At 41.9% G+C, this 25,828-nt stretch overlaps 1 protein-coding gene across 1 annotated transcript; it reads right to left on the bottom strand.

Annotated features, from left to right (window-relative positions):
* Nucleotides 1-3,005: 3,005 nt before the first annotated feature.
* On the bottom strand, nt 3,006-14,645 carry LOC143923659 (uncharacterized). Its single transcript, XM_077447468.1, has 3 exons — nt 14,480-14,645; nt 10,250-10,576; nt 3,006-6,313 (listed from the first exon to the last, which is right to left on the bottom strand). Exons 1-3 carry the CDS (start codon nt 14,529-14,531, stop codon nt 6,171-6,173), a joined length of 522 nt encoding a protein of 173 aa, XP_077303594.1. The 5' UTR covers nt 14,532-14,645; the 3' UTR covers nt 3,006-6,170.
* Nucleotides 14,646-25,828: the final 11,183 nt, after the last annotated feature.

Raw genomic sequence — 25,828 nt, 5'->3', positions numbered from 1 at the left:
CTCTTGATATCTTGCACTGTAGATGTGCATTGGGGTGCTCTTGGTGCCTTGCACTGTAGATGTGTATTGGGGTGCTCTTGGTATCTTGCACTGTAGATGTGTATTGGGGTGCTCTTGGTATCTTGCACTATAGATGTGTATTGAGGTGCTCTTGGTACCTTGCACTATAGATGTGTATTGGGGTGCTCTTGGTATCTTGCACTATAGATGTGTATTGGGGTGCGCTTGGTACCTTGCACTATAGATGTGCATTGGGGTGCTCTTGGTGCCTTGCACTATAGATGTGTATTGAGGTGCTCTTGGTACCTTGCACTATAGATGTGTATTGGGGTGCTCTTGGTATCTTGCACTATAGATGTGTATTGGGGTGCGCTTGGTACCTTGCACTATAGATGTGCATTGGGGTGCTCTTGGTGCCTTGCACTATAGATGTGTATCGGGGTGCTCTTGGTATCTTGCACCGTAGATGTGTATTGCAGTGCTCTTGGTATCTTGCGATTTAGATATGTATTGGGGTGCTCTTGGTACCTTGTACTGTAGATGCGTATTGGGGTGCTCTTGGTATCTTGCACTGTAGATGTCTATTGAGGTGCTCTTGGTATCTTGCACTGTAGATGTGTATTGGGGTGCTCTTGGTGCCTTGCACTGTAGATGTGTATTGGGGTGCTCTTGGTATCTTGCACTGTAGATGTGTATTGAGGTGCTCTTGGTATCTTGCACTGTAGATGTGTATTGGGGTGCTCTTGGTACCTTGCACTGTAGACGTGTATTGGGGTGCTCTTGGTATCTTGCACTGTAGATATGTATTGGGGTGCTCTTGGTATCTTGCACTGTAGATGTGTATTGGGGTGCTCTTGGTATCTTGCACTGTAGATGTGTATTGGGGTGCTCTTGGTATCTTGCACTATAGATGTGTATTGAGGTGCTCTTGGTACCTTGCACTATAGATGTGTATTGGGGTGCTCTTGGTATCTTGCACTATAGATGTGTATTGGGGTGCGCTTGGTACCTTGCACTATAGATGTGCATTGGGGTGCTCTTGGTGCCTTGCACTATAGATGTGTATTGAGGTGCTCTTGGTACCTTGCACTATAGATGTGTATTGGGGTGCTCTTGGTATCTTGCACTATAGATGTGTATTGGGGTGCGCTTGGTATCTTGCACTATAGATGTGTATTGGGGTGCGCTTGGTACCTTGCACTATAGATGTGCATTGGGGTGCTCTTGGTGCCTTGCACTATAGATGTGTATCGGGGTGCTCTTGGTATCTTGCACCGTAGATGTGTATTGCAGTGCTCTTGGTATCTTGCGATTTAGATATGTATTGGGGTGCTCTTGGTACCTTGTACTGTAGATGCGTATTGGGGTGCTCTTGGTATCTTGCACTGTAGATGTCTATTGAGGTGCTCTTGGTATCTTGCACTGTAGATGTGTATTGGGGTGCTCTTGGTATCTTGCACTGTAGATGTGTATTGAGGTGCTCTTGGTATCTTGCACTGTAGATGTGTATTGGGGTGCTCTTGGTACCTTGCACTGTAGACGTGTATTGGGGTGCTCTTGGTATCTTGCACTGTAGATATGTATTGGGGTGCTCTTGGTATCTTGCACTGTAGATGTGTATTGGGGTGCTCTTGGTATCTTGCACTGTAGATGTGTATTGGGGTGCTCTTGGTATCTTGCATTGTAGATGTGTATTGGGGTGCTCTTGGTGCCTTGCACTGTAGATGTGTATTGGGGTGCTCTTGGTGCCTTGCACCGTAGATGTGTATTGGGGTGCTCTTGGTGCCTTGCACCGTAGATATGTATTGGGGTGCTCTCGGTATCTTGCATTGTAGATGTGTATTGGGGTGCTCTCGGTGCCTTGCATCGTAGATGTGTATTGTGGTGCTCTTGGTATCTTGCGATGTAGATGTGTATTGGGGTGCTCTTGGTACCTTGTACTGTAGATGCATATTGGGGTGCTCTTGGTATCTTGCACTGTAGATGTGTATTGTGATAGTACTAGTGCTAGTATTTTGTACTTATGAAAATAATGAAATGTACAATCTCACATAAGTCTCATTGTGAGCTGAATCTGTCCTCATAGCATTTCCAGTAAGGCCCTGGAGGGGAGGACTCACACAGGTGAGTGGTGGGTTGCAGGACTGGAAGTCCCTTATTTTGTACTATAGTCTTCTATTTTCTACTATAGTGATGACTTCATCAGTAAGCATACTTACCAGCCTGCTTTAGGCCCGCCCAGTGACCAGGTGGTCCTGCCCAGACTTCACCCACATCCCAGAGAGTTCCCACTCAAAATCCACCTCGAAATTTTGCAGGAAACACCCACTTCCAGCCAACAATCACCTTAATGATTGCTTTATTGAGTTACTGTGTGTGCCCTGCAACTCAAATACCAGTGAATATTGGGATCCTAGCTGGGATACAGCAGCACTGAGACTGAGCAGTTAGCCTATATGCGTATGCTGAGACTGAGGACAGTTAGCCTATATGCGTATGCTGAGACTGAGGAAAGTTAGCCTATATGAGTATGCTGAGACTGAGGATAGTTAGCCTATATAAGTATGCTGAGACTGAGGAAAGTTAGCCTATACAAGTATGCTGAGACTGAGGACAGTTAGCCTATATGAATATGCTGAGACTGAGGACAGTTTGCCTATATGAGTATGCTGAGACTGAGGAACGATAGCCTATAAGAGTATGCTGAGACTGAGGAAAGTTAGTCTATACGAGTATGCTAAGACTGAGGAAAGATAGCCTATAAGAGTATGCTGAGACTGAGGAAAGTTAGATTTATATGAGTTTGCTGAGAGTGAGGAAAGTTAGCCTACACAAGTACTGTATGCTGAGACTGAGGAAAGTTAGCCTACAGGAGTATGCTGAGACTGAGGACAGTTAGCATCTAGGAGTATGCTGCTGCTCCCTCATTGTCCAACCAGCAGGGGGCAGATTGGTGACTGAACTGCTTTGTAAATCCCCCCTTATTGACAAACAAGACATTCACCTTTTCACTCCATAAAAGATTTTATTGAAAATAATTTATAATTCTGCACAGCAAACCCAACAATACAAGCCGAGATTTTACCGCCCACCATGGCGAAGCATTTTCTTATTATGTTAATAAAAGGTTTGCAGAAATGTTATCGCACACAATCACCTACAGAATGGGAAAAATTTCTTCTACATCCGATAAAATATACCTTCTAAAAATTGGGCCCCCCTGAGACCTGTATGATACGGGACCCCAATTTTATGATCACATCAGGTTATATTTTGTATTCATTGTGATGATAACGACATGTCCATAAAGTATTTTATTCATCCAGAAAAATTGGCAACAATATTCAGTGCTTGTTTTGACTATTACCCTAAAGCCCCCTTTCACACCTTCCGATCAGGTCCCCCTGTCAGTTTTTCTGGCAGACCTGATTGGACCCTCCATTCACCCTTGTGGAGCGGCGAATTTCAGCTGTGATATGTCCGCTGACACCCGCCGTCATCCGATCCGATCCTGTCCATAAAATCCAGACAGATGGTGGTCCTATTTTCCATCCATCTGGTGGATCGGATGGGATCGCATGAAAATGGACAGGCGGTCCATTTTTACCCAATCTCCCCATAGAGGAGAGCGGAACTGTGTCTGTCTCCGCTCTGTACAGTAAGCAGACACAGACCTGGCATCCACCTGCTCAGCGAGGATCGGAGGAGCGTTCCCCCACTGAGCAAGCGGAGTCCGTCATACGGAGACGCCCGTGTGAAAGGGGCCTTAGGCAGCCAGTTGATTGGCGTTTTTACCGCTGGAGATATTCGGAGATTCAGATATATTTGAATTTCCGAATCCCAATAGTAACGACTTTCTACGTATCCAAAATAAATTTTAACGAAACAATTATTCAAATTCAAATCGAAAATGAGTTTGGATTCAAATATGAAAATAAGTCTGAATTTGAAATGGGAAATTTTGCAATTAATACAGTATGGTATAAAGGAGAAAAGGGTGATGATTCCTATTTAGGCTGCATTATAGAATAGAATAGAATAGAAAATAAAATAAAAGCATAGAATAGAAAATAAAGGAATAGAATAAACCAGAACAGAATATAAAATAAAAAATAGAATAGAATGAATAGAATAGAAAAAAAGGAATAGAATAGAAAATAATAAAATAGTATAGAACAGAAAGGAATAGAATTTGTTTTTAAATGAAATAGAAATTAGAAAAACATAATAGAAAATAAAAGAATAGAATACAATAAAGTAAAATGGAATAGAAAAGAAAAAATAGAATACAATAAAATAGAACAAATGTAGCCACCCTCCAAAATTCTAAATTCTAAATCCAAGTGTCGAATTGATTGTAAAATAGTGAATATACCAAAAAAATCTGAATATTAGAAATGAATCCTGAAAACAAATCATTCTATTATGATGAAACAAAATTATTAACAAATTAATACAAAAACAAAACAAATGTTTCTGCCAGGGACATCTCTAGTGATGACTATTTGTTCTACAGAAGAAATGTTTGTCAAAGTCATTAGGCTGTCTTCTGTTTGCACTAGACACCTGATATGTGGATGGAAGTGTGCTCCATTGTACAACATAAGAGAGTGACTACACGAGAGAGATTCCCCTCACTTCCTGTCCTGGTTTCACCAGACAGGAAGTAGAGGAAGGTCTTTAACAGCAATACAAACCAAAATCGAATGGTTCTTTAGTAGAGTAGGGAAAGGCTTGAACCTGGGTCAGCATTAAAGCCCTGGCAGGGGTTATAACCTCATCATTTTCTATCCATCACTAAATAAAAAAATTATTGGGTGGACATACACTTTAAACCTTATTGTGCCTCGGCAATCACATTTTTTCATTCCAAATTTAAAGAAAAAAAGTTTAAGCTTTTGATCCATTTCTGCAGAGCTTTTTTTGTGTTTATGACCTTGTTTAGCGTTTTTTAATTTTGGTCAATTTGTTGTTGGGCAGATTCAAATTTAAATTAAATTTTTTTTTTTTTTTTTTTTTTAGGGTTTTGGGTTTGTATGATTTTTTTTTTGTGGTTTTGTCTATACTGTGTTAATGTTGTTTTTATATAAAATAATGAAAAGGATTTGATAAAAAAAAAAAAAAGAAAAAATGCGTCCAGCTCACTACATGCTTTTCTGCAGCATCTCCATTGAAGTCTATTGAACCAAAAATGCACTTTTTTGCATTTAGAAAAGTCCCTGACCCTTTTCGAAAAATGCAGCGGCTGAAAAAAAAATGCATAGATGTGAACGCGTCATATAGGAAGCCACGTTAAAGTGTAAGTAAACCCCCCTATCGTTTTTAGCCAAGGAAGCTTCCATCTTTGCCTCTGTTTAATCGTAGCCCTTGTACACACGGTCGGAGATTCCAACGGAATGTGTCCGATCGGACCGTTTTGTCGGATATTCCGACTGTGTGTGTGGTCTCCATCGGACTGTTTCTGTCGGAGTATCCGTCGGACCAAGTTTTCCAACTTGTTGGTAAAATTTTCAGACAAAATGCTCCGATCGGACATACTCCGATCATGTGTAGAGAATTTCCGATCGGACAAAGTGCCACGCATGCTCAGGTCAAATTCCTACACCAAAGCTATTGGCTACTAGCCTGAACGTAGTCCCATCGTAACAAAATAACGTCATCACGTCGGATTTTCCGACAACTTTGTCCGACTGTGTGTATGCAACAGTTTCGGACAAAATCCGTCGGACAAAATCCGACAGATTTGGTTGTCGGAATCTCCGACCGTGTGTACAAGGGCTAAAACTTCCATGGTGCTGCACATGTTATCAGTCATGACACCAGCCATTGGATGGTTTAACAGTTTGATTGAGAGCACAACCAATGGGAGTGTTACGTTTCCGGCATGCCCCCGGAAATGAAACTGTTTTATGAATGGGTTTACTTCCGCTTTAAATGGACTGTAGTGCGTTTCTGGAAAAAGCGGCAAAAAAAAAAAAAAACGCATAGGTGTGAATCAGGCCTGAAAAAAACATTTAAAAATAGCAAAAGAACGGACCTTGGAGTTTCAGCAAGGCCAGCAATGGTGGACGATGTTGGAGGGATCAAAAGTGAAACCGAAGCCTCATTGTAAAGTTTGCCAGCATAGATAAAACACACAGAAAAATGCAAAACAATTCATGGCGAGCTTTTTATTTTGGGCACTTCTTCAGCTCCTCCAACTTGGCATCGACCTTCTCAGACCACTTAATGATGGTGTCCAACTTTTTGTCTAGGATGGTCTCACAAGTGCTCAGCTGGTCGTCCACCACCTCCTCCTTTGGCTTGGAGGCATCTGCAGACACGGGAGATAGAAAGGATAGGTCACACACACTTTATAAAGAAGATATCTGCATGAAGATATACAGTAAGAACTGGTGGTATTATTAACTTTTGTAATACGCTGTACTGTTGAGGACTATTACTTTGGATTGCACTATTTATGCCAAGGACTATATTTTGTTTTTACACTTATCAAAGAGGATTATTATTTGAGTTAGAAGCACATTTATAATGGTATTGTCAAATTACTGTTGGTGATATTTATTACACTAGGCCAGGGCTTGACAAACCCCAGGGGTCCTGGCGCCTGGGCTGCTACCCAAATGCTGCACAGACACCCCCCCCCCACCACTATGTATTTTGGGCTTTGCTTGCCCATCTGCGAGCCCAAGACCGGTATAGCAGGTGCCGTTCTTCTCCCCTTCTTGTTGTTGACCCGGGAGAAACGTGTGTGATGTCACTTCCGGGTCACCGTTTACAGTTCCCTGTAAACGGGGACCCAAAACCCCCTGTGACATTGACCCTAGACCCCCTGTGACATTGACCCTTCACCCCCTGTGACATTGACCCTACACCCCCTGTGACATTGACCCTTCACCCCCTGTGATACTGACGCTGTTACACTGACCCTGCACCCCCTGTGACACTGACCCTGCACCTGTGACACTGAACCCACCCCTGTACTTACCCTTTGTTTAGAAAGTCTGGAGACCCCTGACTTAATAGTTTAAAACCATTTGCTTGTAAAATGTGTGGACAGCTTTAGACTCAGATTTTAACCAAAGAGCCTTTTTTATCTATATTCTTATTAAGGGTTATGCAATATAAGGTGTAATGGAAGCGGTGGATTTGCAAGGTACTTTTAGATGTTCCTTGAGTGTCTTGCTTCTATGGCCAGGGCCTCTTGTCAGCAAAATAACAGAGTCCAACTCTGGAAAAAGTGCAGCAGGAAAGGGAAAGGAACCTTAGGCAGAGAATTCAGCAAAGAGATGGGAAATAAGAGTAGGAAAAGAGGACATTCAAGGTCAAGGTTCAACAGCCTCACTCCATCATGGTATGTTGCAAGCCCCAGAACAGATAATAAAGTGTACCCTGAAAAATACTCCTCGAGACCCACTAGTTGAGTATACTGTGGCTTCACTCATTGGGAGGTCCAACTTAAATTTATATGGAACAAGCACCCCTATTTTAGTTAGGGACCATATCACACCATCATACCCATGGGTGCCTTGAGGCTTTTTGGACCCTAGCACAGGCCTTGTCAATGGGGATTATGGTTTGTTGGAAATTGGGTCAGCCTTCTCAGAGGTGTATGGAGAATTGGACACAAAAAGTTCTCTTTCACTATCCACAATTTTCCCCTGGGCCTCAACAGTGCAGTTAAGATACTTGCTCATATGTCAAACATCCATGTTTAAGCTATTACATGATCCCTCCTCTCCACTAGTGGGTTGAGAGCCACTAAATAGCAAAAGGAGGTTGCACTTAGTAGTGAATTATGGTTGATTTAGCTAGAGTATGTATAGCCAAAACATTTTATATACATTTCAAATACAGTAAAGAAGCTTGAAGACCACTGTCATTCTATTTTTCGCTCTCAGTGCCCTGTTGGGGAGATTTCCCTTTACTTCCTGTTCCTGAAATTTAACATTGAGAAGAAATCTGAGGGCAATTGCCCCTTTAGACAGTAGTCACCGGAACAAAATGCCCCTATTGGAAGACTTATCCTCCCCTCTTGTTCTGGTGACAAATTTTTAATTTATTTTCATTGTATGTCACAATTAGCCCTTGTACACATGGTCAGACATTCCGACGGAAAATGTCCGATCGGACCGTGTTGTCGGATAATCCGACCGTGTGTGGGCTCCATCGGACTGTTTCCATCGGAATATCCGACAGACAAAGTTTTAGAGCTGGGCTATAAAATTTTCCGACAACATGATCCGATCAGACTTTATCCGATAGTTTGTAGAAAATTCCAATCCGACAAAGTGCCACGCATGCTCAGATCAAATTCCTAGATCAAAGCTATTGGCTACTAGCCTGAGTGTAGTCCAGTCGTAACGAAATAACGTCATTGCGTTCTGAACGATCGGATTTTCCGACAACTTTGTCCGACCATGTCTATGCAACACCAGTTTCGGACAAAATCCGTCGGACAAAATCTGACGGATTTGGTTTTCGGAATGTCCGACCGTGTGTACAAGGGCTTACAGTGGTCAACTGGTCAAAGAGTGAAGGGGAATCTACCATGCTGGGGACACAGACAGCAATAAAATTAAAATAAATCCTGACATCATGTTGATAAAACAAGAAGAGTTTGAGGGGAACCAGATCTGAATTTAGGAGCCATTCTAAAGCAAAACCAGCTCCGTGTTTACAAGAGCAGAGAACTTTGAGAAAGGTGACCATGATGGATTCGTTTTTTTTTTAATCCACCCAGATGATAGTGATATAATATTTCTGCTTCAAAAAAATAGCAAACATTGATATTGGTGAATTGATAATCAGTCACCTAAATATTGTGAATCCTACACAAGAGCTTTAACATTTAAAAAAAACAAAAAAACATTTGAGCTACAACCACTAGCTACTGGCTGCTCCAACACTGTTAGGTGATTTCAATCCACCCCTTGAATATACACTTTACCCTTTACGATGTAGCACAACTTGTAAAAACAATATAGAATAAAAAACATATGAAATCCCAAAAAGTCCACAAAATTGATTGTGATTCAACAGAAGTCCACAAAATCTTCTGTGCTTCCAACCACCAGTGAAATTGATGTATCCACTTATCTTCACACTACATATCACACGTGCCCAACACGCAATTCGCCTCCCATTAACCGTATATGCTCACCTCCAGTATTTGACCCCAAGTATTAGGCTTGTGCAATTCGTTTCGTAACTAATCAAAATTCGGCCAAATTTTGCATCTTTCGGACATTCGGATGCATCTGAATATCCGAATAAAAAAATAACGAATTACAACGAATACGAAAGAAATATAACGAATGAATTCAAATGAATTCAACATGATTCGGTAATTCTGTAAAGATCTAATGAATCAAAAGGTCAGCTCAAAGTAAATCTTATAGTCCAATCAGCTAATTAATTTTGTGTCGGAGGATGGATTACTGGCAAAGTGCATTCCTGAGAACTGAGTTAGAAGGGTGTTGTATTGTATTTGAGCCGAGGAGAAGAGACGTTGTCATTGTGTGTGTTAAAAGATTCAATAAACAAACGACTTTCCAAACTACGAATCATTATCACGAATGTCTATACATACATAAAAAGCGAATTGAATTCGACACTCTACGAATAATAACGAATTATCCGAAAATGTATTAAAGTAACATAACGAATATAACAGAACGAAATTATGTATTTTACGAATGACAACGAACCGAAACTAAACAAAATTTTCCGTTGTGTACAAGTCTACCAAGTATAAATCACAGTCAATAGCGCTTTTGCCCCTTCATGTGCTATACATTGAATGGCTTCTCAAGAAGTTCCTTCCTCTTCTCTAGTCTCACCAAATGCAGGCATTCATTCGTGGAAAAGAGTAGGAACATCTTAAGGAGCTATCCAATGTATAGCCCATGAAGGGGCAAAAGCGCTATTGACCGTAATTTATAATTGAAGTCAAATGCTGGAGGTGAGCATATATACGGTTCATGGGAAGTGAATTGCGTGCTGTGCACGTGTGATATGTAGTGTGAAGATAAACAGATACATCAGTTTCACCAGTGGTTGGACGCACAAAACATTTTGTGAACTTTTGTTGAATCACAAACAATTGTGTGGACTTTCTTGGGTTTTTATTCTGTATTGTTTTTACTAGTTGCGATATTGGTGAATTGCCAAAGAAAGCATACAAATAGTGTATAGCTGCTTTATACAGCCATCCCACCTACTCCGTATTGGTCTGATGTCCACTTACCTGACAGCACAATTTGTTTCATAGCAGTATCTGAGTTATAGTAGACATAACAGCGATAGTTGCCAGCATGGTCTGGGGAGAAGGACTCAACGGTCAAGGTGAGATCTCCTTTCCCTATGGCGTCCAGGGACATTGACAATCCCGGTTTACTGATGGTGATTTTATCATCAAACTCAGCCACTTGCACCCCACGGGTGAACCACTGCACCATTAAATCCTTCAGAACCAGAGGCTTTGATAAGTTCTGCAGAATACATTTCAGCTGAACCTTGTCTCCAGGTTTGGCTGATACAGTGGGATGTTCCACAAGGACATCCAGCTTGGCCCCTGGAGGAAGATAGAGATTTATTGGTCTAAATATGTCAACATAAAACTTGTGTTTCCAGAGGAATATTTAAGGCAAAGCACAACAATTCAATACATAGAAACTATGGCAACAGATGTGTCTACGCTACGTTTCTAGGCTCAAACTAAAAGCTAAGGCAGTGGGAAACCATGAACAAGACCGGTACACTCAGGATCAGTCCAATCAAGTTTGTCCTGCATGTTTGGCTAGTAGTAGTTCATACCTCCCAGCGTTCTAAACTGAGAAATATGGCTACTGTGAACTAAACGGTATGTAGGTAAAGAACATGCCCATGCCACACTGCCAGTTATGTAGGCCACAGAGAATAAATTCACAATACAACCTTTGCTCAACCCTACAAACATTTATTTTCCATATTGCTTTTCTTTTAAGTTTGGATGAAAGGTTTGGTGTAGTAGGACAGTGGTGGTCAGAATTCGCCCTTTACAGACAGCTGGTGACATGAAGCTAGTTTTGCCAAGTGGATTCAGACCTGGAACTTTGCAGACACCATAAAATGAGGGGTCAGTCAGCCACCTCTTGAGGAACCCCTGACAACCCCTGGAGGAACTCTAGGTTTCCAGGAACCCTGGTTGAAAATGGCTGCCTGATTGGGTCCCCCAAAACAAACAGGCAGCAGCCAGGTAAGATTGTGGATATAGTGATGGAGACTTTATCACACCCAAAGCTCTACAAAGCCTCCAGACTCCGGGACCAAGAAGAGGACTTGTTAACATTCTAAGCCCTTGTACACACGGTCAGAGAATCCGTCGGAATGTGTCCTATTGGACCGTGTTGTCAGATAATCCGACTGTGTGTGGTATGCATCGGACTGTTTCCGTCGGAATATCTGTCGGACCAAATTTTCAAACTTGCTGGAAATATTTTCCGACAAACTGGTCCGATGGGACATACTCCGATCATTTGTAGAGAATTCCAATGGGACCAAGTGCCACGCATGCTCAGATCAAATTCCTACATCAAAGCTTTTGGCTACTAGCCTGAACGTAGTCCCATTGTAATGAAATTAGGTCATAACGTTCTGAAAGATCGGGTTTTTCTACAACTTTGTCCGACCGTGTGTATGCAACAGTTTCGGACAAGATCCGACTAACAAAATCCGACGGATTTGGTTGTTGGAATCTCCGACCGTGTGTACAAGGGCTTAGAAAACAAAAAGTCTGTTTTCTCCACATAAGACACAATCCCCGGAAGCCCTTCACTATGTGTACATGAGATCCCCAGGTGATATAAACCATCTATAATCCTATATAGTTTAAATGTTCTGCACTTACCAAAGCGATAATGTGATTGTTATTATAATAACAAGCGGTTGTGAAAGAAAAAAATTTGAAAAATAATTGAAAACAAATTAGCAAATATATGTGTAAGTGCCGCTACTCCCAAGAATGAAATACTCAATTCAAACACAAATATATATATATATATATATATATATATATATATAAGGGAATTGCGCAATCCTAAACCACATAAAGTTGCAAATAATAGAGACTTAAAGTGGAGGGCCACCCTGAAAACAAAATTTTTTAAAAAAATGAAAAAAAAATCTAAAAAAAAAAAAATGAAAAAAAATTTTTTTTTTTACTTACCAGAAATGGCTGTTGCTAGGCACTTAATTCTAATCTTCCTCTTCCTCCTCCGCGGAGATCTTCTGTCTTCTCTCTTCGTCGCGGCGTCTTCTGGGTAATGGGTCGCGCTGTGTTCTGGCAACTGTGTGTTCCAGAACACAGCGCGTCCCATTCAGAAAGCGCTGCGGGACTCGCGCATGCGCAGTAGCTGCGGGACTCGCGCATGCGCAGTAGGAAACAGGCAGTGAAGCCATAAGGCTCCACTGCCTGTTTCCCTTAGAGGGAATGGCGGCGCCGGGACCCGAGAGCCGAAGGACGGGTCGGCCTCGGGCGGCCGACATCGCGGGCGCCCTGGACAGGTGAGTGTGTTTATTAAGTCAGCAGCTGCAGTGTTTGCAGCTGCTGACTTTTTTTTTTTTTTTTTTTAAATGGCCCTCCTCTTTAATAAAACAAATGAAAAACAACAAAGTAATATTGATCAATCAATCAGTGCAGAGCGATTATTAAATTAATCAAAAAAAATAATTTTGTTTTACTGTGTTATTTGAAAGTCCCAAAGACAAAAGAAGTGATGATAAATGTTCATATAAGCTTCCCGTTCCCAGTCGATGCTTGTTACAGGGAAACGCGTCGGTTGTCACCACTCACTAGCTGGCAGTTTGAAAGTTTGCAGCTGTGTTTGTATTGATTTCTTCGCTGTTTATGTGCAATACTTGGAATAAAACAACCATTTCTACTGCACTATGAAGTTTCCTCTTTTTTGAATCTTTCACACATACTGGAGAAATACAAGGCAGATCGATTGGAAGGTTTGGAATTTTTTAAAATCATCCCTTTTGTCTCTGGCGGAGGAGAGTGGTTAAAGTTTGGAGCAGACCGAGTGGAACATCACAGGTGACCACTGTGCATATCAAACGTGTTTGACCCCTATAATTTGGGGTCCATCTTATCTGGTAAGAGGCCATCCGGACGTTTTTTTTTCTCGGCTGGGAGATAAAAGTACCCTTTGCTAAAATTGCAGATATCCAGGTGCTGCATCAGAAGCTTATATGAACATTTATCATCACTTCTTTATGTTTTGTCTTCGGGACTTTCAAATAACACAGTAAAACAACACAAATTTTTTTATTAATTTATTAATCGCTCCCCACAGATTGATTGATCAACATCACTTTGTGGTTTTTCATTTGTTTTATTAAGTCTCTATTATTTGCAACATTATGTGGTTTAGGATTGCGTAATTCCCTTTTATATACACATCCATAATCCTCACAATATATATATATATATATATATATATACATACATACATACATACATACATACATATATATATATATATATATATATATATATATATATATATACATATATTATATATATATATATATATATACACATATATATATATATATATATATATATATATACACACATATATATAAATATATATATATATATATATATATATATACACATACATATAACACATTTTATATATAAACTATTAAATTATATGTTAGGTTTCTGCTTTGGGTGCATTACGCATATTTCTGTCTTTGTTCCCAATTATATATAAAAGAAGATCCACTGGGCTCACGAAGAACGCATAAAATAAAAATTTAACATGTATTAATGAAATATGAATATTTTTATTACAATTGTATAAATAATAATTATTCTTAAAGCGGAGTTCCACTTAAAAAAAAAATAAAAAAATTAAAAGTCAGCAGTTACAAATACGGCATCTGCTGACTTTTAATAAATCGGACACTTACCTGTCTCAGGGTCCAGCGATGCGGGGGAACGAAGCCTCGCTTGTCTCCCCTCGTCTCCCCCTCCACTCAGCGGCGCCGGCATTATAACTGTGGGCACCAGGCTGTTATATCACAGCCGGGCACCCACAGCGCATGCTCGTCCTGTATACTAGCCCATGGTAACCTATTACAAATTATTTTTCACTAACCCAAGCCACAGTCCTGAAGTCTAACAGTTGCCACTGACTGCTGATCTCTATATATCCCTTCTGATATTTGCACTTCTCATTTAAATATATACATTTTAAATGAAATTTTACATTTTAAAATTAAAAAAATACATTTCAATTAAATTAAGTAAAATTAAAATTGAAACGTTAAAATTAAAATAAAATGAACGATGAGGTTAAAATTCCAACTAAACATACATTTTAAAAGTAAAATAAACCGATAACCTGATACTTTGTATTGATTAGACTGCGCTACTGTCTTGTCAGTGCTGTGGTCTCCTTATCAATATTGTATTGGGACTTACATGTAGTGTGGAAGGCCAGGAGTGTGGTTAGGAGGAAGATCCTGGAAGCCATGTCGTCTCTCTATCTCGTCGTCTCTCTGAGTCCTGTGAGCTGTGACCCCCCGTCTCCATAATAACCGAGGGCGTACCCCTCAGTGCCCTTATCAGCCTCCATATTGAGCCGGGTATGAGCTGCAGAGCATAGATAGACCTTCTTTATCAACGTCTGCCCTGTGTTCTAACATCTGTAAACAAGGGACATGGTGTTCTGGTACAGGGGGGTTATTAAAGTTTCTTATTATACTTAATTATATTTATACATTTTCCTAAGGGCCCATTCCCTCCATTGCATTTTATGAGCATAGCAATGCTGGATCACAGCGTGCTAAACTGATTACATATATACATGAGTATGCAGCAAGCAAGATTTGTTGAAGCAACACACTGAAGTAAAGATCTTCATATATATATATACAGTATATATATATAGACATAAAAATGTAATTATATATATATATATACAGTTATATATATATATATATATATATATATATATATATATATATATATATATATATATATATATATATATATAAGGGCTGTTACGGATTACATTTTTCGTGTTTGATTTTTTTATTTTATTTATTAATCGACTAATTTCAATTAATTATAACGCACATACAGTTTTTACAATGTTTTCAATTAAACTTTAAGAAAAACATAGAAAGTTAGTTTAACTTTAATTATAAAACGTATCTAGTATATTGACAAACTGTAATGCCCACATCTGCCACCATACTGTAATGTCCACATCTCCCCACATACTGTAATGTCCACATCTGCCCCCATACTGTAATGTCCACATCTGCCCCCAAACTGTAATATCTACATCTCCGCACATACTGTAATATCCACATCTCCCCACATACTGTAATATCCACATCTCCCCACATACTGTAATGTCCACATCTGCCCCCATACTGTAATGTCCACATCTGCCCCCATAATGTAATGTCCACATCTGCCCCCATAATGTAATGTCCACATCTGCCCCCATACTGTAATGTCCACATCTGCCCCCATACTGTAATGTCCACATCTGCCCCCATAATGTAATGTCCACATCTGCCCCCAAACTGTAATATCTACATCTCCGCACATACTGTAATATCCACATCTCCCCACATACGGTAATGTCCACATCTGCCCCCATACTGTAATGTCCACATCTCTCCACATACTGTAATGTCTACACCTGCCCCCATACTGTAATGTCCACATCTGCCCCCATACTGTAATGTCCACATCTGATCCCATACTGTAATGTCCACATCTGACCCCATACTGTAATGTCCACATCTGCCCCCATACTGTAATGTCCACACCTGCCCCCATACTGTAATGTCCACATCTGCCCCATACTGTAATGTCCACACCTGCCCCCATACTGTAATGTCCACATCTGCCACCATACTGTAATGACCACATCTGCCCCCATACTGTAATGACCACATCTACCCCCATACTGTAATGTCCACATCTGCCCCCATAATGTAATGTCCACATCTGCCCCCAAACTGTAATATCCACATCTCCCCACATACTGTAATGTCCACATCTGCCCCCATACTGTAATGTCCACATCTGCCCCCATACTGTAATGTCCACACCTGCCCCCATACTGTAATGTCCACATCTGCCCCATACTGTAATGTCCACATCTGCCCCATACTGTAATGTCCACACCTGCCCCCATACTGTAATGTCCGCATCTGCCCCCATACTGTAATGCCCACATCTGCCCCCATACTGTAATGTCCATATCTGCCCCCATAATGTAATGTCCACATCTGCCCACATACTGTAATGTCCATATCTGCCCCCATACTGTAATGTCCACATCTCTCCACATACTGTAATGTCTACATCTGCCCCCATACTGTAATGTCCACATCTCTCCACATACTGTAATGTCCACATCTGACCCCATACTGTAATGTCCACACCTGCCCCCATACTGTAATGTCCACATCTGCCACCATACTGTAATGACCACATCTGCCCCCATACTGTAATGACCACATCTACCCCCATACTGTAATGTCCACATCTGCCCCCATACTGTAATGTCCACATCTCTCCACATACTGTAATGTCCACATCTGCCCCCATACTGTAATGTCCACATCTCTCCACATACTGTAATTTACACATCTGCCCTCATACTGTAATGTCCACATCTCCCCACATACTGTAATATACACATCTGCCCCCATACTGTAATGACCACATTTGCCCCCATACTGTAATGTCCACATCTGCCCCCAAACTGTAATGTCCATATCTGCCCCCATAATGTAATGTCCACATCTGCCCCCAAACTGTAATATCCACATCTCCCCACATACGGTAATGTCCACATCTGCCCCCATACTGTAATGTCCACATCTGCCCCCATACTGTAATGTCCACACCTGCCCCCATACTGTAATGTCCACATCTGCCCCCATACTGTAATGTCCACACCTGCCCCCATACTGTAATGTCCACATCTGCCCCCATACTGTAATGTCCATATCTGCCCCCATAATGTAATGTCCACATCTGCCCACATACTGTAATGTCCATATATGCCCCCATAATGTAATGTCCACATCTGCCCACATACTGTAATGTCCATATCTGCCCCCATAATGTAATGTCCACATCTCCCCACATACTGTAATGTCCACATCTGCCCACATACTGTAATGTCCATATCTGTCCCCATAATGTAATGTCCACAACTCCCCACATACTGTAATATCGACATCTCCCCACATACTGTAATGTCCATATCTGCACCCATACTGTAATATCCACATCTCCGCACATACTGTAATATCCACATCTGCCCCATACTGTAATGTCCACATCCTGCTATTGTCCGCTCTGTCCGGAATAGACAGGCAGACCCATCCGCAGAGTAGACGACACAAGCAGGGGGGTGATGATGAATTCATCGCGCCGCTACTAGGCAGCTGCCGGGCGGACCAAGATGGCCGCCGCTCCGGAGCTAGGCGAAGCTGCGGCCTTTCCTATGGGCGAGACCGCCGAGCTTAATTATTTTGATCGATCAAAGAAATGAACGATTAATCGAGCAATTAATCGTTAATTTCCACAGCCCTAATATATATATATATATATATATATATATATATATATATATATATATATATATATATATATATAAAGATTTTTTTTGGATTTTTTTTTTTAACAAGTAATATATATTAAGATCTTTACTTCATTGCATTGCTTCAACAAATCTTGCTTGCTGCATGCTCAATTGGTTAGCACCTCTGCCTTGCAGCATTAAGATCGCTATCTGCACTACCAACATGTTCTTCCTGTGCTTGTGTGAGCTTCCTTCCACACTCCAAAGTAGGGTTGCCACCTTTTCTTCAATCCAAACCCGAACACATTAACGGCGGCATTTTTTTGTCAGGAAGGATACAGCTTAATCCTTTTCCCCTAGTTTCAACACACATTTAACCCTTGCAGTGTGGGGGGGGGGGGGGGGGAGGTTGGGGATTGGGTCACATTGCTGGAGTATCTCCCTCCTCTCATCTCCTTCAAAGCCGCATGATAAAATCACTCTCCCCATTTTTTGCCATTTAACCCTAACAGACTTGCCCAGTAACCCTACAATGGCTTTCAAAAAGGATATGTCCCCACCCAGTTTCCTGTGTAGGGCTCTTCCGCTAAGTTTGGTTTCTCCATATTTCGATCCCGGGCAGACTCGCTCATCCCTAGTGACCCACATAATAGAAGATGCCATCTATATAGGTCTGTACACGTGAGCCTGGGGCCAGGTGGAATCGCAGACCGCGTCTCATAATCTTGCTGTCACTGTGCTCCAGGTGTTCACCCTCCTCGTCTCACCCTCCCCGGACTCAAGGTCCAGACATACTAACCTATTTTCCTGATCGGGGCTTAGAATTAAATTACAGAACCATGTAAAGAGGAAGGTGTAATCTTTATCGCATTAATATCTGTCTGAACAGTCAACTGTCCCCATCCAGCTTCCTGCGTACCGTCTCCAACCCGCTTCCTGCATAGCAAATATCTGTAAACCTCAGAAGTATTATTACTCATCAAAGCAGCCTTGCTCAACCTTTCCACCACCAAAATCCATACCAGACCCCTATCCAGGCAAGCAGCCTTTCTGGCTAAGAAAGAAAGGGGTAATGAATGTGCACCCCCATTTCTCAAACCATACAAAGCCAGATGCCTTCAACAGAAGCCAGAAGGCTCCATTGGCAAGGGTTAAAAGCCCTATGTTGATAGAACCAAGGGCCTTATACCAACATCCAGCGGCTTATCTAGGGCATGGCAGATAGTGCATGTGCCCTAGGTGCCACTTATAGGGGGCGCCAACCCTACTTGTAGGCAGAAGCAGTCTATTTTCTCCACGGCAGGTGACGTTCAACCGCAGTGGCATTGCAGAGGGAGAGGAAGTCACGAGGAACCTAGTTCCTCTATGGTTTCCTGGGTCACAAAAGGAAAGCTATCCGATTGGATGCTGGGACCCCCAGGTGACTCTGGCAGCCATCTTGGGTCAGGCAGAGTCTATTTAAGAGATACAGAAAAGACTCTGCCCACTCTCCACTTGCCCCCATCTATAGTTGGCTATCGCAGTAAGAAGAATTGGAAGGCTAACAACAGGTATAAACAAGGCCAAGAATAAATCCAAGGGAAAAAACCTAGCTTAACTTACCGACCAGACCGCAGACAACCAAGTAAACCTGTCTAACAGTATGCATTAAAAGCAGGGGTTTAGTCTACACACATTCGCAAATGCATGGGTAAGCCACAGAGCCTCGTCAAGGCACCCTAGTATCTGTGGTACCTAACACTAACTTATAAGTATCCCCACAGTGGAGGCACATGCATTCTAATGGATAGGTGGACTGAAGGGGAGCCATCCCTTCTTAAAGGTACAGGGGTACACTGAACACCCAGCATTTAGCACAATGGCTGCAAAGGTGTCAGTGCATTGCCTGACCAAAAAACAAGACAGTGATACAAAAAAGAAGCCACTTGTCCCTATCTATAGCTGGCTATCGCAGTAAGAAGCATTGGAAGGTCTATTTAAGACTCTGGTTACTGGGCTTGGTGCGCGTTTCACGTGCGGCTAGAGTAGGGACAGGTCACACTTCTGTCATGGACAGTGCTTAGCAACAAGGAGAGGTTACTGAGGGGTAAGGAAATTGCAGGGACATGGCATCCTTTCTGGAAGCCTTCCCACTTGGGTACGGAATGGCCAGACCGCATTCCGCCCAAGATACAGGCTGTCAGCACGCCTGAGACCTTCTGCTACTCCTCATTGCTGTACATCCTGTGAGTGCTCCCGGTCAGGTTGCCTTCCCGTCTATCTTTTTGTATTTAGATGAACTTCAATTACAATATATGTCTGTTCTCTGCACCTGGACCTGGTGTTTTTATTTTTTTTTTACCACCACACCACGCTGCACCTACCCACATACTCAAGGTCAGTGGTGGGGTCTGCCCCCTTAACTTAGGCTGAACCATATTCAGACCTCCCGTCAGCATGGTCCCTTAGTGATTGCAGCTGGAGCCAGGGCAGAGGAAATTACAATAGTCACTTCCTTTGCTGAGCCTGACTGATGACCCCATCTAATCTAATAGGCAAGATAATTTCCTACACTCTGACTGCTTGTTTACAAAGAACAGCAGTGATTGGCCAAGCTATCACTGCAGGGCCAGGCTGATGGAAGATCTGAATGGTGCGCGGCTTAACTCATCTCTGGGACCAGGGGGGCTAATGGAGGTTGGAATGGGGCCGGGATTGTTCTATTTAGGTATAAAAATATCCATGCTAGTATACCCCATACTATACATTCCCTATTTTGTACTACTTCATTCAATATACCATGCTTGCGTGTTACATATTCCACACCACCTCACTCCATGTTGTATGTTCCCAATTGCACATTGCTCAATTTTGGTATACCAACGCTTGCACTTTCCCCATTCCATATGTTCATTATTTATACTATTTTTTTACGTTCCCTATTCTGCACCCCCTCATTCTGTATTCCATGCTGTGCATTCCTTATCCCATAGCACCACATTTCGTATACCATACTGTATTTTGCCCATTCCCCACTGCTTGTGCTATTACTATTCCACACCATCTCATTCTGTAAACCATGTTACTTGATTCCCTTTTCTGCACTACCTCATTCTGTATATCATGTTTTACGTTCCCTAATTCAGCACTGCCTCATTTTGTATACCATGTTATACATTCCCTATTCCACATCTCCTCGTTCTATTTTCCATGCTGTGCATTACCTATTCCACAGCGCCTCATTCCGTATGCCATACTGTACGTTTCCCATTCCACACTGCTCTATTTCGGTATGCCATGCTTCTGCTATTCCACACTGCCTCCCTCTGTGCACCATGTTTTACAATCCCTATTCCACACCTCCTCGTTCTGTATAATATACATGTGCACACTGAAATATTTTGAATCGGAATTTAATTTTCGTCTGAAAAATACATTTATTTAGTTACTTCCGAAATTCATAGTTGCATAGTTAGTAAGGTTGAAAAAAGACACCAGTCCAACCTGAGTGAGTGTCTACAATTGTCCCAATCCCTGTACATCGCAAACTCACATCAGTCCCTACCCTCAAAGAGCCTGCAATCTAAGGTCCCCATTCATATACTAGGGTCAATTTTGGACAGAAGCTAATTGACCTACCTGCATGTCTTTGGAGTGTGGGAGGAAACCCGCGCAGTCACAGGGAGAACATGCAAACTCCAAGCAGGTAGTGTCATGGTTGGGATTTGAACCAATGACCCTTCTTACTGCTAGGTGAGAGTGCTAACCACTACACCACTGTGCCACCCGAATTCATTCTTATTTATTTTCCTTAAAAATGCATTCATCCGAAAATCTGAAATAATTAAGGTCCAATCCGTCATTGAAGGCTTATGGTGTCCGTTGAATGTTCTAAAAAGATTTGACGGAGCAGCTAAACTGTTCGACGCTGCAATCGTACATTTCCGGTCGAATGTTCTTCCTACAAGCTATAATAGAATTCTAATGTTGTATGACACTAGTAATAATTATATTTATTAATTATTATTACTAACATTAGAATTCAACCAACATTAGCATTCTTCTATAGCCTATGGGCTGAGCATTTGACCATAAATGTCCACTCGTGGCGACTGCTTCGTCAAATCTTCATGTCAAATCTTTTCTCTCTATGTCGAATAATCTTGGACTAATAGAGTTAGGTTAGCCACATTCAATCTTTTTTGCTATTGTCTCTATAATGTCGAATCTTTTCTCTCTATGTAGAATAATCTTGGACTAATAGAGCTAAGGTTAGGTACATTCCACCACAGGTTCGATGGACACAGATCGCAATTGTCAGCGTCATGTCAAATCTCCTATCTATATCGAACTGTTGTCACAATGAAAAACGAAAATAAAGTATTTGTTTATGTTGGATCTTTCGGTTTTCGGATTCTGCACGTTCAAACGATAACCAAAATACCCGCAATTCGGACGAAAATGCATTTGCAAGAAAACAAATGCACATGTCTACTGTATACCATGTTTTATGTTCCCTATTCCACACCGCCTCATTCTGTATACCATGTTTTATGTTTAACCTTAGAGGGTTCTTTAATGTAAGAGTGGCAAAGATGTGGAATTCCCTTCCACAAGCGGTGGTCTCAGTGGGGGGCATGCATAGTTTCAAAAAATGATTAGATAAGCACCTGAACAACCGCAACATACAGGGATATACAATGTAATACTGACATATAATCACACACATAGGTTGGACTTGATGGACTTGTGTCTTTTGTCAACCTCACTTACTATATAACTATGTAACTATGCTTTGTTAATTTTGTTTACATACTATGGAGTATGGGGATGCTAGAAAACGACAGAAGCGTAACAGATATAATTGATTGGGCAATCCAATCAAAAATATTTCATGTGAACTGGGCTCTGTGTTTGCAGGATTTCTGACATGTTGATGAGGATTGATACGCCATGTTTGTGTTTAATTGCACTCTGTAATTACGGATGTAGAGCACTGGCCTTTTAGCCCAGAGATTTTACTTTCTCCTTCCTGTCTGTGTGCCGCAGCGTTAAATCACAGATCAGATCGGATCAGAGACTTAATCCCGGGTAATCCGGATCTCTCTTCAATCAATTACTTGTGTCCAGAAAGGGTGTTAGTGGTGGCAGCTGGGGGGGGGGGGGGGGGGCATGTCCCCTCTTTGAGTAATGAAACACTTCATGTCACGTGTCATATTTTCTGTCTGGGAAATATTTTATATTTGTTAATTTTCATTACAAAGTTCTTCCATCCTCCCTTTTCTCCTTCCTTCTTTCATTCCTCCTTTCCCTCTTTTTCTTTCATCCTTCCTTCCTTCCTTTTTCATTCCTTTCTTCCACCTTCCCATCCTTCTTTTGTTCCACCACTTTTTTCCCTTCCTTCCTTCCTTCCTTCCTTCCTTCCTTCCTTCCTCCCTTCCTCCCTTCCTTCTTTCCTTCCTTCTTCATTTCTTTCATCCTCCCATGTTATCCTTCCTATCCTTCTTTGCATCTTCCCATACTTCTTTGCTTCCTTTCCTTTTTTGCATCTATCCATCTTTCATTTCTTCCATCCTTCCTTCCATCTTCGCTTTCATCCTTCCTTCCTCCCTCCCTCCCTTCCTTCTTCATTTCTTTAATCCTGCCATGCTATCCTTCTTTCCATCTTCCCATACTTCTTTGCTTCCTTTTTTTGCATCTATCCATCTTTCATTTCTTCCATTTTCCCTTTCCTCCTTCCTTCCTTCCATGCTTCCATTCCTTCCTTCCCTTCTCCCTTCCTTCTTCATTTTTTTCATCCACCCATCCTATCCTTCCTTCCATCCTTCCTTCCTTCCCTCCTCCCTTCCTTCCTTCTTCATTTCTTTCATCCTCCCATGCTATCCTTCCTATCCTTCTTTCCATCTCCCCATACTTCTTTGCTTCCTTTCTTTTTTGCATCTATCCATCTTTCATTTCTACTATCCTCCTTTTCATCCTTCCTTCCTTTCTTCCTTCCTTATTCCTATCTTCCCTTCCTTCTTTCCGCCTTTCTTTTCATTTATCCTTACTTCCTTCTTCATTCCTTTCTTCCATCTCCTCATCCTTCTTTTGTTCCACCACATAACCTATAACTGGCCTTCACAGTGAGGAGCCCATGGAGGGCATATACATATAAAACAAAGACAATGCCGTAGCTCAACTCACCAACCAGTCTGCTGACCAACCCAATTAACCTGTCTAATGTTTGTATATAGGGTCCAGGAACACACTGGGCACCTTCTCTGCCATTGTGCTCTTGCTGGGTGTCCAGTGTGCTCCTGTTCCTATAAGGGGGCTTGGTCAGTCTCCAGGCTCACCTGTCCCACATCTATCTATTCCATGCATGTGCTTCCACTTTGGAGACACTTATAAATTTGTAGTGTTAGGACTGCAAACAATGCCGGGTGCCGTGATGAGGCCATGCAGCTTTCACATGTGTTTGCAAATATGTGCTAACTAAACCCCTGCTTTTAACAGACTGTTGGACAGGTTAATTTGATTGGTCAGCAGACTGGTTGGTGAGTTGAGCTATGGAATTGTCTTTGTTTTATATTTCTTTCTTTTATCCTTACTTCCTTCTTCATTCTTTTCTTCCATCTTCCCATCCTTCTTTTCTTCCACCCAATGACACAATGATGATTTACACTTTCTGGTGTTGCTGATCTAACTGTAGGCAAAGCAGCAGCTGCATCCCTTCCAGGCCATCCAAAGACAGTTTTACTGAGCAGTGGAGCCAGAGGATGGGGACTGCTGCCCATGGGTATACTTGTGAGTAGGACTGCAACCTCTGATCATAGGACTCAGCTGCCCATTGGTATGCTTGTGTGTGGGACTGTAGCCTCCTATCATAGGACTCAGCTGGCCATGAGTATGCTTGTGAGACAGACTGCAGTCTCCTATCATAGAACTCTGCTGCCCATAGGTATGCTTGTGAGTGGGACTGCAACCTCCTATTATAGGACTCAGCTGCCCAGTGGGTATGCTTGTGAGTGTTTGTGAGAGCTTTCTATCATAGGGCTCAGCTGCCCACGGGTATGCTTTTGAGTGGGACTGCAGCCTCCTATCATTGGACTCAGCTGCCCATGGGTATGCTTGTGAGACAGACTGCAGCCTCCTATCATAGAACTCAGCTGCCCATAGGTATGCTTGTGAGTGGGACTGCAGCCTCTTATCATATGACTCAGCTGCCTATGGGTGTGCCTCTAAGTAAGACTGCTGCTCCTTCGTTGTCCAATCAGGAGTCTGAGAACGGTTCTTGATCAAGATGTATTCCCTTACCAGCGGCGGAGAAAAGTGAGGTCACAGACTTCACTGCGTTCTTTGGCAGCTAAAACTATTCACACATTTCAATTTCAAATGTGGATTTAGCTGCATGCCAGAAATAAACGACAGCAATAAATACAAAAATATTCAGATTTGACTTGAAATCCTTAAAAAAAACAAAAAAAAAAAAAACAAGTGTCAAACACCTCCAAATTTAACATAATCAATTTAACCAATTTTTGGCCAACAAAACCCTGGCCCATGAAGGGTTACTTGTCACCCGTATAGCTAATTAGTTCAGTAAAAACAGGAAGTCCTTTATCTTTGGCTGGTTCTGTGATATTTTCCCACACTATCTATATCAGAGAAACCATAAAACGAAGGTACAAATTATGTTCACTGCTAGAACAATCATCTACCTGTCACTGAGCAACAGAATGGGTAATAGGCGCAAAGGCAAACACACAAGTAATAGTCCAAAATGTTGGAATCCATCCTCACACATTTGTCTGGGGCTCCTCCAGGCAAGGCAGACTTTGAAGCGCCCTACTCATCTGGAGGCATCTCCTTACCCGACCTAGCATTATATTATATAGCCTCCCAATTATCCCACTTTTATTACCTCAATAGACACGATAAGCTCCGCCGCACTAGTGTGTGTGGCAGATACTGATGTAGTCAGATACTCTTCTGCAAACACCGTGGCCTCTCCCACCTGGGCATTAGGCGACATATGCTATCACAACATAGTAAAATATGGCAATTAGCGCAAACAATTACTGCGCCCCCCTGCACGCCCACACGCCTCTTTGGGACAATCCAGGGCCGTCTTTAAGGCAGGGCAAAAGGGGCAGCTGCCCTGGGCCCTGTCATTGTTGTGGGGCCCAAAGCAACTGCCTCATAAGTGCCAACTATCCCAGTTTACATTCCCTTGTCCCTTGAAGTTTTAG

The sequence above is a fragment of the Lithobates pipiens genome, unplaced genomic scaffold (assembly GCF_037356315.1).
Source record: "Lithobates pipiens isolate NorthernLeopardFrog02 unplaced genomic scaffold, aLitPip1_a1.2 Scaffold_22, whole genome shotgun sequence".
Taxonomy (NCBI): Eukaryota; Metazoa; Chordata; class Amphibia; order Anura; family Ranidae; genus Lithobates; species Lithobates pipiens.
This window is presented reverse-complemented; position numbering and strand designations above follow the sequence as displayed.